At 42.0% G+C, this 15743-nt stretch overlaps 1 protein-coding gene across 1 annotated transcript in view; it reads right to left on the bottom strand.

Annotated features, from left to right (window-relative positions):
* Nucleotides 1–15743, bottom strand: part of EGFR (epidermal growth factor receptor) — a 214110-nt gene that overhangs the window by 66675 nt on the left and 131692 nt on the right. Inside the window, exons 2-4 of the mRNA XM_040246357.1 lie at nt 8039–8190; nt 6462–6645; nt 3361–3495 (exon numbers count right to left, since the gene is read on the bottom strand). Coding sequence (XP_040102291.1) covers nt 3361–3495; nt 6462–6645; nt 8039–8190 — 471 coding nt within the window. The remainder of the gene's footprint in view (nt 1–3360; nt 3496–6461; nt 6646–8038; nt 8191–15743) is intronic.

The raw sequence follows: 15743 nt of genomic DNA, 5'->3' as shown, positions 1-15743 counted from the left end.
TAACATGAATTTTTAATGGCATGGCTATACCACAATTTATTTAACCAATCTCTTATTTTGACATAAGTTGCTTCAGACATAAGTTGCTTTTGAAATTTATTAAACACAAGGATATAAGGAATATGCTTGAACAAAAATATTCTTCTGCATTCTTTACAATTTTCATTCCTCTCATTTTTTCCTTAATATTCCTAGACATGATGTTCATAGGCCAGAGGCATGCATACTTTGAAACTTCAATACATATTGCCAAAATTAACTTATATGCCCATAAGTAGACTATGTAAATTTCTGTTTCTTTGTCAATATAGGCATTGAAAAATCAAAAGGAACATATAAAAATGATGCTTCTTTATTTTATTTTAACCATTTGTAATACAATGACAAATAATATTTTACTTTATTTTTGGCTGTGTGTGTGTGTGTGTGTGTGTGTGTGTGTGTGTGTGTGTGATGGGGGAGCCGCTCATGTCCTTGACCCATTTTTGGAGAGGTAGTCACCTTTTTCTTAGGATTTAGAAGACTACGTTACATAGTCACATAGCAAGAATGTTAACCTTTTCAAGGCAGTCAGATGCTACACAGTATTTTCCTGTTATTAACATTTTTTATATGGAAGTTTTCTTTTATAGTATCTAACTTTGGCTTTTATTCAACTTGATATTACAAATATTTATTTTTATGTTTCTTTCTAGCACTTACATATACACTCAACATTTTTTATGTTTAACATGCATTTGGGATTTACAGTGGTATATGAAGTGGATTATAGATTTATTTCAATTTCCTCTTTAGTAAACCTACCCATTCTAACTTCAAATTCCAAACTGCATCAATAATAACATAATATTAAGTAACTTTTCGGTCCATAAAACCCATTCCATAAAACACTTAAATCACCTTATGAGATTTTTTGGGTAAAGATGAAATAAAACAAGCTCTCAGAAGTCATCTGTGACCTGAAAGCAGCAGTTGAGAGGAGCAAGACTGTGAGTTTGTCCCTGGTGAGGCAGCTCATGAGGGAAACACAGGTAACGGGTGATGGCAGTTTTGTAATTTCCAATGTGACTAACCTAATATCCTTAGTTCCTTAAAAAAAAAACCCTGTTAATAGTTCGGTCACTTAAATATTTTTCCTTTAGTAGTTACATTCCAGAATAATATATTAAATAATTAATTCTTTTCTTATTTGCTTACAATGTCATTTCTTTATGGACATTTGATTCAGCTGCTGCTGCTGCTAAGTCACATCAGTTGTGTCTGACTCTATGTGACCCCATAAACAGCAGCCCACCAGGTTCCTGTCCCTGGGATTCTCCAGGCAAGAACACTGGGGTGGGCTGCCATTTTCTTCTCCAATGCATGGAAATGAAAAGTGAAAGCGACTGTCTTATTTGTCTATGGCTTATTTTTATATGTCTACTCTTAAATCAATACCATCTTGGTTTATTGCTCATAGCTTTGTAATATTTGAATATTATTACTGCATAAACCTGTTCACCATTTGTCTTTCCCAACACTGTCTTGCCGGGTCATTTCTACAGCTATGGTGTGAGGAGGGCAGGTGAGCTACTTTGGGTACCTGATTTGATCTATAGCAAACCCATATTAGGCTCACACCCTTTCCATGTCAGTTTTTGTTGTTGTTGTTGTTACTGTTGTTGTTACAAATTTACACAATTTAACCTCCCCACTGTTCATCAGATTGCTGAGCAAAGGCTAACCTCCATCTCTGGAAAATGTAAAATTTTACATTGTAAAAGAAAGCTTTTGCTTTCTTGCAAGCAAAGTAGGTCAGTTGGGTATCTGTTGGAATAATGCATTTACAAAGTCAAAGGGCTCAATGCCCATGTTCACAGCAGCATTTTGTCCACAACTGTCAAAAGGTGGAAGCAACTCAAGCAATTCAAGAGCTTACTGACAGATGAATGTATAAACAAATGAAATATTATTCAGCCATATTAAGGAAGGAAATTCTGACACACACTCTAACTTGGATGGCTCTTGAAGACACTGTTCAGTGAAAGAAGTCAGTCACAAAAGTACAAATTTGTCAAATTTGTCACAAAAGGACAAATACTATGTGATTTCACTCATATAAGGGACCTAAAGTTGTCTAATTCATAGGCTGAAAGTAAGATGACGGATGCAAGGCCTGGGGGTGGAGAGTTAGTGGTCAGTGGGGACAGTTTTAGTTTGTCAAGAGGAAAATACATGATTGGTAGTGATGGCTGCACAACAGTGTGAATGTACTTAATGCTACTGAACTGTACACTTAAAAATGGTTAAGATGGTAAATTTTATCTTAAAGGTATTTCATCATAATTAATCAATCAAATCAAAGGAAAAAAAGCAAAAAACAAAGCAGCTTTAGTTAATTTTTAAGATGCATATCAGCTTCAAATTCTAAGACCAAAAACACCAAAAAAAAAAAAAAAAAAAAAGCACCTATGTATCCACTGCACAGTTGTAGGAAAACAGAGAAGCAGGAAATGGTGATGGCTTCTTATTTTAAAGGCCTGAAAGGTGAGGGAGATCAGGAAGGGAGCAGGCTACTTGGAAACTGGGGTCCTCAAAGTTTCCCACGAGGTATGCCAAGGGTGCTAACGGGGAGCCTTGACCTGCAGCGTGGTCCTGGCCAGCTGCTCCCTTGCATGGGCTGCTTTATTGATGAACAGTGGGGACTAGGTCATGGGTACTAGTTAAATATGGACAAGCTTATCCCCATGTACTCCTTAGTTCTGCCGGGCACTCCATCCATATGGGAGTGCCTGGGACCTCCCAGGATGAGCAGGAGGGCAGAGCTGAGCCCCAAAGCTTCCACAGGGCCTGGCGCCACTTTGAGCCTCAGCAGAAAATCGGAAGCTACAAAAGCCTGGTTAGTCTCTTCAAACAGGATGAGAGAAGCCCCTTGCCAGAGCTGGCACGATGGGCTTTTCTCAATGCCACACGAGAGCTCAGCTGCCCTGGCGGGGTGTGTGTGTGTGTGTGTGTGTGTGTGTGTGTGTGTGCGTGCGTGTGTGCGTGCGTGCGTGCGTGTGTGTGTGTGCGTGCGTGTGTGTGCGTGTGTCTGTGCGTGTGCGTGTGTGCGCGTGTGTGCGCATGCGCGTGTGTGCGCGTGCGCGTGCGCATGCGTGCGTGTGTGCGTGTGCGTGCGTGTGTGCGTGTGTGTGCGTGTGTGTGTCCTGTCTTAAATAGGTGCTCTTCTAGTGAGCATATCATTTGTTTACTACTTATTCTTGCTGTAGGTTCATGTAACTGAACATGAATTGCGCCTTCTCTGGCTCCCACCCAACTCCACAGCGCCGCCCTGCCTTAGAGCTGCAACCCCGGGGTAGGGGCGCACCGGGGAACACTTACAGTTGCCCTGCTGGTTCTGGAAGTCCCCTGTCACGTTGCTTAGAAAATCAGTGTTGATGATGTCCCGCCACTGGATGGTCTCCACGTTGCAGAGGACAGGGTTGTTACTGAATCGCACGGCACCTTGCAGAATCTCTGCATGAGAAAGGAACCCCCATGAGCAAACTTGCCATCTCTTCTAAACTCTTGTGAAGTATGCATATGCTTCTTCACATTTTGCCTTCTCTTAAGAGATGGCAGCATGCAAATGAGACTCCCTGGAACTGCAGTGGGGCAGTGGAAAGCGAGCTGATGGATTCCTCTATGGAGGAGTTGGGATTCCCCGGCATTGGATCTTTGAACAATGAATGACCAGAATTTGGAAATCGGGGGCCATGGGAAGATAATGCTTTAGTCATGTAGCATGAATGACAGGTATACAGGAAGTTGGTGGTTCCCAGGGAGGCTGGCTGGTCCCAGCTGTACTGGAGTTACCGTGTGATGACAGTGTGGAAGGGTAGATGGGACAGGGAGGGTGGGTGGAAGGGAAGATGCTGTGAGGTGCTTGGGAAAGTGGGCAAAGTGGAACAGGAAGGATCTGTATGTGTGATGAAGAGACTGGGTGGCCAAGGGAAGGCAAAGACATAAAACTGTTCAACTGCTCAAAGGAAGAGTTGGAATGACATGAAGCACCAGTGGTGATAAGAAAACTTGAGCTGGAGCAGAGGGCAAGTATTCCCCCATGACACTTATGCAAACATTTACTGAAGGGCTTCTGTGCACAAAACATGGCAGCGAGTGCCGTGAGGTGTGCGGAGATGAATGATTCCTGCTGGCTCCTCTGTAAGAAATGACAAGCATGTGAGGGGCAATGCAGTCAATAACCTCTTGTTCACAGAGGGCCATGACCCATGACGAGGCTGGCACTGTGCCAGCTGGTTTACGTGCAAGCATGCTCAGTCCCTTAGTCGTGGCTGACTCTGCAACCCCATGGGCTGTAGCCTGTTAGGTTCCTCTGTGCATGGAATTTTCCAGGCAAGAACACTGGAGTGGGTTGCCATTTTCTCCTCCAGGGAATCTTCCTGACCCAGGGATCAAACCTGTGTCTGCTGAATCTCTTTACTACTGTACCACCTAGCAGTCAGACATATCCATGGCCTGAGCTAATCCTCACATGGTCCTCTGACTGTAACTCAATTCTAGATATGTAAGTAATGCCAAGCATCCCAGAGTGGGAGAGGACACGGAAAAGGAAGAGTTCTGGGGAAGCTCTCTTTGGCTGTTGGAAAGAGTAACATCTCTGGGAAGAGACCATGTGGAGAAGCCCAGATGGAAGTGGGCTCGGTGGGCTCCAGGTAGACAGAGAGCCCCAGCAGAGGCTGTGAGGGGCCAGGTGAGCCGTTCCTTCAGCAGATGGTGGGGAGGGGCTGCAGAGTCACAGAAGGCAGGCTGGGAGGATGGAAAGGGCCGCATCTTGGAGTTTTGGGTGTGAAATCAGATATGACAGCTGCACAACCAAGTGAAAAGCTTCACTTAGGAGGGAGCCAGAGTCAAGGGATAAACTCATGAGGGGCCAGAGCTGGAGACACAGAAGAGAGAGCTGGCGCTTCAGGAGCCTCAGGGGCAGACCAGGAGCGGGAAGGCCAAGGGGACAGCAGCGGGATGACCAGAGGCCCGTGTTAGTGACCAATTGTCGTTGTTTAGTCCTTAAGTCATACCTGACACTTTTGCAACCCCATCGACTGTAGCCTGTCAGGCTCCTTTCTGTCCATGGGATTCTCCAGGCAAGAATACTGGAGTGGGTTGTAATTCATGTCGAATAATCCAAATTAGAGGATTATTTAATAAAATTAAATAATCTGAATTGATGCAACCCCAACACTCAAAACAAATAATACCAAGCACAGAAACAGCTCCCTGGGGCTTTATCTGCAGTAATTCACTTAATCTTCTCAACAACGCTGGGAAGTCTGTTACCATTGTCCCCCCCATTTTTGAAGTCACAGACAGAACCCACTCCCAGGCGCCTGGCGGGTGAGCCATGGAGCTGATACCGCTGGGGCTGGAAACTGACAGTCTGTGCCCCTACCTGCCTCTGTCTGGCACCATGAGACAGCGACTTTGCAAGGCATCCCGGTGGGCTGAGGGCGAGGACAGCACAGCCCAGTGCCAGCACCGCACCCAACAGTGTGGGAGGCTGAGGGGAGCCGTGAGGCCATTTCATAAATGCAGAGCCCAGGAGCTGACCTGGACACAGGCTCCATGGGGCATGGACAGTCACCTGCCCTGCACCTCAGCCTGGGCTCAGGCCCTGCACCGCAGACCTCCTCTGCTGTGCGTCCGCTGCTCTCGTCCCCTTTAGGGTTGGCCCCACTGCCCGTCAGAGTCGCAAGGCCTGGGGGAAGGTTAGGGCTCTGCGGAATGGTCTGGGTGGCCAACCCTGGCCATTTTCTCACTCCTGTAGGAATTCAAGAGGGTTACTTTGACCAATTTTTTTTTTTTTTTTTTTGTAAAATGGCAGAGCATACCACTTGCTCTGAAAGAAGGGGAGGGGCATTAAATTAAGTTACCAGTTTAACATGGCTGGCACTGTACCTGCCACAATCATCGTTATCTTCAAATTTTAAAAGTCAACTTGCTGTTTTTCCACAGTTTCCTCTCACAGCACCCTTGTAAGTGCCCTCCTCACAAGAATTCAAACTTTGCCTGTAATACCTTTATTCTCTATCCTTATAAATGTCTCAGACAGTGGTGGGATTTTCACTCTTTGTCACTTATACATGAGGTCCAGGCAGTAAGACTGGAGGACTACCTGAGCATTTCAGTCTCGTCATCTGGTCAGACTCTCATTTTTCCAGAACCTTTACCATGTCTTACTAACTCTCTGGATACTTTTCCATGAACAAGGCAGAACCTGTACTTGGCTTAGCTCTTCCCTTCCTGCCTACATCTACTGTCTTCTTAGAACTTCCACTCACTGTGTCTTGCATACGGCTGGCATGCAAAACGTCTGTGTGTCATGAATAAAAGTCTTCCTTGAATGGAATTCAGAAAAGCACCCCGTCTGCTAAGTACCGTCCAAGTTGCTCTTCATACTATAGCCTCCTGCGCCCTGCTCTCACCCTGTAAGTTTCTCAAGGGCAGCTCCCTCAGTCCGGTTCTGTTTGCTCCATAGTTGGATAAGACGGCTAAGGCATGGGTGTTTTCGTAAAGCACATTTCCTCGGATGATCTGTAGGCTTTCCAGTGGTATCTTCTCCACTGTGTTGAGGGCAATGAGTACATAGCCAGCAACCTCCTGGATGGTCTAAGGAAATAAAACATGAACATATTATTTCTCTTTGGAGGAACTCATGAGTGCAGGATCTAAAGTGGATCCAGACAGCCCAGGCCCCCTCGCTGAAGAGGAGTGGGTGACCAGTCGTGTGGATGATTACCGCTGGACCCCATGAGAGGTAACAAGATTTACAGTGGTTCCTGCATTTTTGCCTCTTGAGCTTGACAGCAGTAACGACAGGCCATGTCCATTACTGAGGAATGCTGTGACTCTCATTTCGCCTGGTGTTTAACAGACTCAGCAGAAAATGGAAACGTTTTATTAATTTATTTTGTATTTGTCTTGCAGGCTTTCCATCAAAAACAAACAAACAAACCCAGAAGAAAACCAATCAAATCCTAAGTTTAACTACACCAAACTCAGAAGCTTTTAAGGCTGGCTCCTATTGGCTCACTGGAGCCTACTGCAAAACATATGGGAGTTTGGTGAACTAGTTTTTAAACTCTTGGTAGCCAGAAATCAACCATGATGGGAGCATGTATACCAGGAAAACAGGCAAGGGCTACAAAGCAGGTCTTCTTTCTTTTTTTTTTCAAACACAGCCAGTTTAGCTGCAGTGCTGGTTAAAAGATTAGTGTCCACAATGATAGCAGAATGCCAGGCTAGTCTATTTCTCTTTGCTATTCTTTTATAGCTACAACTTGAAACTATCTGGTAAAGTGACCTTTCCATAAAACTTGCCTGTGTAATTTCCTCATGGATTGTAATTGCCAAAGCAAAAGTAAATACACTGCCAATTAAATTCTGCCAAGGCCTTATTTACTTATATTTACTTCTACTGTATGTGGGTAAGGAACATCAATACAGTTTACTAACGCATATATATGGAATTTAGAAACATCAATACAGATTACTAATGCATATACATGGAATTTAGAAACATCATTACAGTTTACTAATGCATATATATGGAATTTAGAAACATCAATACAGTTTACTAATGCATATATATGGAATTTAGAAAGATGGTAATGATAACCCCGTATGCAAGACAGCAAAACAGACACAGATGTATAGAACAGTCTTTTGGACTCTGTGGGAGAGGGAGAGGGTGGGATGACTTGGGGGAATGGCATGGAAACATGTATGATATCATATAAGAAATGAATCGCCAGTCCAGGTTCAATACAGGATCCTTGGGGTTGGTGCCCTGGGATGACCCGGAGGGATGGTATGGGGAGGGAGGTGGCAGGGGGGTTCAGGATGGGGAACACGTGTACGCCCGTGGTGAATTCATGTTGATGTGTGGCAGAACCAATACAATATTGTAAAGTAATTAGCTTCCAATTAAAATAAATAAATTTTAATTAACAAAATAAAAATAAAACAGATTAAAAAAAAGGATCAAATTCATTGAACTAACCTTGAGAAAAGAAAGGTTGTAACCACTCTGCATGTAGGTAATTTCCAAATTCCCAAGGACCACCTCACAGTTGTTGAACATCCTCTGGAGGCTCAGAAAGTGGTCTTCAAAAGTGCCCAACTGGGTGAGCTTGTTACTTGTCCCTTGGCAAACTGGAAACAAGGGCAAAAAGGTATCACATGAAATAAAGTAAAGTAGAAAAGCTAAAATAAACAATCTTCACAATCTTCAACTAACTGCATGCTTCAGTGACTTAGGATAGTAATTCTGATTGAAGGCCACTCAGGACAAATGTGATAGACAATGTTTAAAAGTTTGTACAAGATGCAGTTCAAACTAAGGAATTGTTCATCTCTATAATGCATGCAACTGTTTAAAAATATCAAAAATTCAAGGAGGATTTTTCAGATGAAAACCCTATGGAAATCTTTGAGACCAAATAGTCTATAAGAGTTTTAGTAAAATGCATGAAAAAATAGATAATAATTGTATATTTACAATGTTAATAAATATATAATGAACTTTTACTCTGCAAAAAGATAACATGTCACATAATTATATGTTGAAAGACTATTTACAAACATAGTTTCCTACCACAACTTTGTACAACCTAAAACTAATGACAAGAGTGTAAATTAAAAACCATTGACTGGAGACAAAAAATATTCTAAAATGATGCACCGAAGAATAAAATCAAATATTATATAAAATTTAGAAAGTAACAAGAAAACACACTTGGTTACTAAGAAACCAGCATGTCTTTGTGTCTGCCACACTCTAAGGAGCCTGCCACCCAGGTAGAGGTGCAAGGGTTTGGCATCAATTGCTGGGATGTGGCCTCGGCACACTTAACACCCTGATGTTTTCAGCTGTCAAACTTAATATAAGAAAACATTTTAAATTAGGGGATGAAGTCAGACTATGAAAATACATTTGGTAGTCTATATTTAAAAGCAAAGGAGAGGATTATAATAAAGCCATGTTTATAAATTAGCTCTTTGAACAACATGAATAGGCAAGCATAAGAAAACAAAGAGGTTTGGAACTTTTGAAGCAGGTAGCTGGTTAGCGACTGTACTTTGAGCCAAAATTATCATAAGTGAGGCAATATGGCCTCTGGCTTTGGAGGTTTGATTCAGACCTGACCAGGCAGAGCCGCAATCTGCAACCAGGTGGTTGAGCACAAAACCAACACCAGAGTCAATATGTGGGGACCTCCTGAGGAACTCTTCCCAAATCCGCATTTCTATTTGATAGGTTCTTTGCTCCCTCCCCATGGTAGCTTTCTGCAGAGCATCATTTGACTGTCTGCTCTTGGATTTTGGTGCCAAGGCACTGAGCACATGTTCAGACACCACATAATGAGCGTGAAGCGTTTACACCACCATTAAATATGAAGCAACCCTTACTTCCCCTTGGACTCTGTGAGGATTTCCCTCTTCTCCCCTTCTGTGGTTTCTTTCAAATTTGGTGGTAGAGAGAATACTCACAAGGGAACTGCAATGGCTCACAAGACAGAACCCCTCCCTGCACTGGCTCCAGGGCACAGTGATTTCATCACTCTTTCCACCATAACACAGGACGGACCCAACATCTCTGGCTGCCTTCACTTAGGAGTGTGGGCTGCTCCGACTGCAACCTCAAGTGGGAACCACTGTACACAGTTGGCTGCAGTGCATACAGATGAGGCCAGACTGATTTCCCAATTCTAAGGTCCTTAAAGATGCCAGCATCAATGGAAGTGCAGGATTTTGACAATAAGAGGTGCCCTTTCTGTTGGCACACCTTGGAAGCTGATGGACTATGTTCCCTAAATTTCAGCTTAACTGGTCAGCTCTGGTCTAGGAAGCCCCGAGTATTGGTCATGCCCTTTATGACAGCCAGGTGACCAGTGTTGACTAGAACTGGGTGTGGGAGCACGTTTCGGAAGGGTTTCTTCTGTACACAGAAGGATGAACGCAATCACAAATGTTTTCATTTTAAATGCTCAAAGATATCCGTTTGTAAATTTCTCTTGGCTGAACTGTTTTTATTATTGAATTATGTGAAAATGACTTTCATCAGTTAAAAAGGAAAACATGTCAGGTAAGTTTACCCTGTTAGAAAATAATTGCAAAAGGACTACACTTGTGTTTTTATTTATTCTTTCAAAAAGTGCTAAATGAGCACTGAAAGGACTTATTTGATGAAAACCTACGATGACCCTTTACTATTTACAGTTACTATAAATTACTTTCATATTTTAAAAAAGATCCTATATTTGGAAGACAATAGCACCATTACACATTATTGATATGAACGTTAATTTGTAAAACATTTTGGAAACAACTGGACAAATTGTGCATACAAATAAATATGCTTAAAGTCTATGTCATGATGATTCCACTTTGGAAAACCTATTCTGAGGAAACAGACCTAAATTTTCATGCAAAATGTTGGCATATTTTTTAATAATGGCAAAAAATTGCCCAATTGCCCAACATGTTTATTTTTAAGAAAAAGCAGCCAACACACTATTGGACTGAGCTGAAGGCAAATCCATCTCGAGTCCTATTCCTGGGTTAATGACTAAAGTATGAACAGAAAATATGACAAGGCTGCTTATTCTGAGGCTTCTCTGCCACACACAAAAAGGGAGACAGCAGGTCTGGGATGAGGATGCAAATGACTTGGCCTGGGTTTCTTGACTGAACAAGGTATAATCTTGGCTCCACCTTTATACCAAATATCTCATGTTATGTAATATAGAACATTTAAATGTGAGACCATTAAATCAGTAATACTGAAAAAGAAAAATCATTAACTAGCGAGGCAGACTTAAGGCAAAGCTGCGAGAGGAAAGGCTCCAAGCTCAGCCAGGAGAAAGCTTCCGGTCAGCACTTCCCCTGTATGCAAACTGAAGGACTTCCCGGAGCTCCGCAGCACGGTTTTCTCAAATACAGACTTGGTAAAATCCATTCTGGCCTCCCAGAACTGTTCTGAGAAGTGAATGTACACAAAAGCTTCAGGTTTCTTTGGTTACAGCTAACTACTGGGAACTGTGACAGCCGCCTTGACATAAGGTGTGCCTGGACAGACGCTAAGACGCTGGGACTTTCGTGGATGCGTCCTTGTCCTGTGATACTGTGTGAACTGGCTGCATTTGGTTGGCTTACTCAAATACTGGGCATTAAATAGAGTTACTCTGTCAGAAGAATATTTATCCAATGGGAAGAAGAAAGAAAAAATAATATATTTTACTTTAAGAATTTCATTGAAATATGCATTTAGGATTAGATGTTTAAGCAATTTATTCAGAGAGAATTCAATATTACATTAGGCTAAGCCTTTGAAAACTAGACAATTAAAAGTGTTTGTGTCAAGCTCCATACAAGATGATAGAGATTTGCTTTTCCTCCCACAAATCTGAAGACAAATTCTACTGAAGCAAGAAGGGGGCCTTCAAAGCACTCAGCTTTTCATCTTCACAATTTATCATGATGATTCATAAATGGACAAAAACCTAAAAGAAGTGTACTGTGAACACCCTTAAAGGAGCATTTTATTATGTTCACTTTAACACATACCTACCCATCTAATTTTTTCTAGGCATTATAAAGGCACAGATAGCAGTACCCTTCATCCTGACATGCCACTGGTTACACTTCAAGAGTACTGACAGTGCTGACTGAGGTAACACCACAAACTGTGAGATAATCAGCAGTAAGTGTAGCACTGATGAGTTTCAACGAACACATGCAGCTGTGCAAACCAGAACAGAACATCACGGTCACCCTGGGAGCCCCCTCATGGCCCTGCTCAGCCCCTGCCCCAGACACCACAAACTGCAGATGTGTTTCCAGTTAGGACAGTTCTGCCTGTCTGGGGACTTCTGCTCATGGAATCACATGGCACCCTTGGTACCAGGGTTCATGTCGTGTCCAGAGTCAGGCTGTTCTCTTTTTGAAGAACCAATCCCACCCCCCAATTTATTTGAATTGAAAATAAAAGTCTGCCACCTTTAAGTCCTGAGACATTCCTGATTTGACAGGGAGAGCCTGTGGATTTCCTGTGTGACTGTGGGGGTGTACCTCTCTCTTTGCCCACAAGCCCAGACAAATCTGTAAGGCTAAGACATTACACTAAAACAGGTTTCTCCAGATTTTCCCAAATCCACTTAGATACTTTTGGAATTGCCTAATTGTTTTAATTTGCTTTCTCTATGCTTTAATGGCAGCCAAGGTCCCTGGGCACTTGCAAATCTCTCCCCATGGCCTCCAAAACTGTTTTTATTAGTGCCTCATTGTCCACAGAGCACCTTGTTTTGAAGCAGAAGTCACATCACATTGCTCTGGGTTTGAACCGTCTGGGTTTCCCAGGGCAGCAGAAGAGAGGATGGGTGCCTGCCCGTGCCCCTCCCACCGTCTCTCTCAGGCTCCCTTCCCTGCCCTTTGGTGCAGCTGAGCCTCTCTGTTTCTTGCAGCCACCAGGTTCCTGCCCCTTTCAGGGCTCTGTCTGCTTGGAACAGTCTTCCCTTTCTCCCCAGGTCTTTGCATTTTTGTGTCCCTTTTGTCACTGAGATTCTCCCTCGGTGGACATGACATCCGTTCAGAAAAGCCTGTTCTGGGACCAGGTCAGCTGAAGTCTCCCCCATTGCATTCTATCACATTTTTCTGATTTCTCTCTTAGCATTCATCACTACTTAAAATTATTTATTATGCAAATACAAAGAGTGGGGAGAGGTGGAATACACATATATCTCCTTGGACTGACTGCTGGGATGTGAATATACATGCTGTGTTTACATTTTAGATGTGAAAGCAATGGGCCCAATAGTGGTCATGTGACCAGAGCCTTGGATGACTTGACATGGATCTTTCAGCCTTTCTTGTTTCCATGTGTCTGGTGGTAGAGAAGGAGGCAGGATGTCTCAGGAGAGTGTCAGTTCTCACAACTTTCTAGTTGGTTACTGTAAAATCATTCTAGGCTACTTAACATATTCAGTTCAGTTCAGTCGCTGAATCGTGTCCGACTCTTTGCAACCCCATGAATCGCAGCACGCCAGGCCTCCCTGTCCATCACCAACTCCCAGAGTTCACTCAGACTCACGTCCATCGAGTCAGTGATGCCATCCAGCCATCTCATCCTCTGTCGTCCCCTTCTCCTCCTGCCCCCAATCCCTCCCAGCATCACAGTCTTTTCCAATGAGTCAACTCTTCGCATGAGGTGGCCAAAGTACTGGAGTTTTTCAGCTTTAGCATCATTCCTTCCAAAGAAATCCCAGGGCTGATCTCCTTCAGAATGCACTGGTTGGATCTCCTTGCAGTCCAAGGGACTCTCAAGAGTCTTCTCCAACACCACAGTTCAAAGGCATCAATTCTTCAGTGCTCAGCCTTCTTCACAGTCCAACTCTCACATCCACACATGATCACAGGAAAAACCATAGCCTTGACTAGACGGACCTTAGTCGGAAAGTAATGTCTCTGCTTTTGAATATGCTATCTAGGTTGGTCATAACTTTCCTTCTAAGGAGTAAGTGTCTTTTAATTTCATGGCTGCAGTCACCATCTGCAGTGATTTTGGAGCCCCCAGAAATAAAGTCTGACATTGTTTCCATTGTTTTCCCATCTATTTCCTATGAAGTGATGGGACCAGATGCCATGATCTTCGTTTTCTGAATGTTGAGCTTTAAGCCAACTTTTTCACTCTCCTCTTTCACTTTCATCAAGAGGCTTTTTAGTTCTTCACTTTCTGCCATAAGGGTGGTGTCATCTACATATCTGAGGTTATTGATATTTCTCCTGGCAATCTTGATTCCAGCTTGTGTTTCTTCCAGCCCAGCGTTTCTCATGATGTACTCTGCATATAAGTTAAATAAGCAGGGTGACAATATACAGCCTTGATGTACTCCTTTTCCTATTTGGAACCAGTCTGTTCCTTCCTACTATTGCTTCCTGACTGCATATAGGTTTCTCAAGAGGCAGGTTAGGTGGTCTGGTATTCCCATCTCTCTCAGAATTTTCCACAGTTTATTGAGATCCACACAGTCAAAGGCTTTGGCATAGTCAATAAAGCAGAAGTAGATGTTTTTCTGGAACTCTCTTGCTTTTTTGATGATCCAGCAGATGTTGGCAATTTGATCTCTGGTTCCTGTGCCTTTTCTAAAACCAGCTTGAACATCTGCTTTAAAAACCAAAAGAAGATTTTGCCAACTTTCATCCTGAAAATGTTTAAGGAAATCTCAAATAAGATATTTACATAATGGATTTAAAAATAAATAAAGAAAAGATACTAAGAGAGCTTGCTAGAGGTTTCATAGTATCAGGATTAATCATTTCTTTTGCCTTATTCAAATTGTGTTATGGTGGCAATTTCAAAATGTGTATGTTTATACATCTGAAAAAAATGCACAGAAATGTTATTGGAAGAAAAGTTGCTAACAATAGTCTTTATGAATACTGTGTTTGGGGTGTTTTTCTTATTTCCTCCTTAGAGTTTCTGGATTTTTCAAATTTTCTACAGTGACCATATATTACTTTATAATAATATATTACTGAGTTACTGAGAAGATAATTTACAAAAATCTGTGTTGAACAAGGCCAAAAGAATAATACTTTTTTGGTGTGCTCTTCATTTTTTATTTTATTTTTTACTTTACAATACTGTATTGGTTTTGCCATACATTGACATGAATCCGCCATGGGTGTACATGAGTTCCCAATCCTGAACCCCCCTCCCACCACCCTTACTTTTAATAAAATACATTTCATAAAAATGGAGAAATGTTCTTCAAAGTGTTGCATATTATTAACTGAATGGCTTTGTGGAAGCACTTTAAAAATTAGAAGTAACCAAATGAAATACTAGATACAGAAACTGTTAGAAGGGTAAGGAAGCTACAGGTTGTTCACTTCACTGGTATTCAGAACAGTTGCATATGGTAGCCCTTGGGAAAAGCCATGCATTGCACAGATCTGGTGTCTCTTCAAATAACGATGGAATTCTAAGTTCCATTTTCTTCCTGATCTATCAATACATTTTTTACATTAATTTCAGGGAGTAAATTTACCCCATAGAAAAATGACATAAATTGTGATTATAGCATCAGACTAGCTTGTGAAATTTATTTAATCCATATAAGTTTGTAGGAATGTTGACCTACAGTTAAATTATAATGAAAAAATTGGGAAAATATATAATAAAAGTAAACACAAATATGATTTTTTTAAAGTACAAAATAGTATTTAAATTTTCATTGTGGCTTTAATAAAAGGTTTTGTGGAATGAGAAAAGTTTCATTATAATTTTGAAAAGATTTTTCTTTAGTTTTCAAACTTTATATTTTATCAACAGTTTCTTATTTGATCATATTTAATTTTATACCTAATACATAGTCCTCATCCTGTAGGCATCCAAAGACTGTTGTCAAACTGAATTTCAATGTACACTGCAACTTGGAAATGCACATATAACACTCAAAAAGTCCTCCTAAATATTTGGTAATTTGCAATGTGCATTATAATACGCCTACTGGACTAAACACGCCAAGCCTTGGCATGATCAACACATCTACAAACTCTAAGCTAACAAGCTGCTGCTGTTGCTGCTAAGTCACTTCAGTCATGTCCGACTCTGTGCGACCCCATAGACAGTAGCCCACCAGGCTCCCCCGTCCCTGGGATTCTCCAGGCAAGAACAATGGAGTGGGTTGCCATTTCCTTCTCCA

Source organism: Oryx dammah, unplaced genomic scaffold (assembly GCF_014754425.2).
Source record: "Oryx dammah isolate SB20612 unplaced genomic scaffold, SCBI_Odam_1.1 HiC_scaffold_9, whole genome shotgun sequence".
Classification (NCBI taxonomy): Eukaryota; Metazoa; Chordata; class Mammalia; order Artiodactyla; family Bovidae; genus Oryx; species Oryx dammah.
The sequence above is the reverse complement of the archived record's forward strand: the minus strand, read 5'-3'. Positions and strand labels throughout refer to the sequence as shown.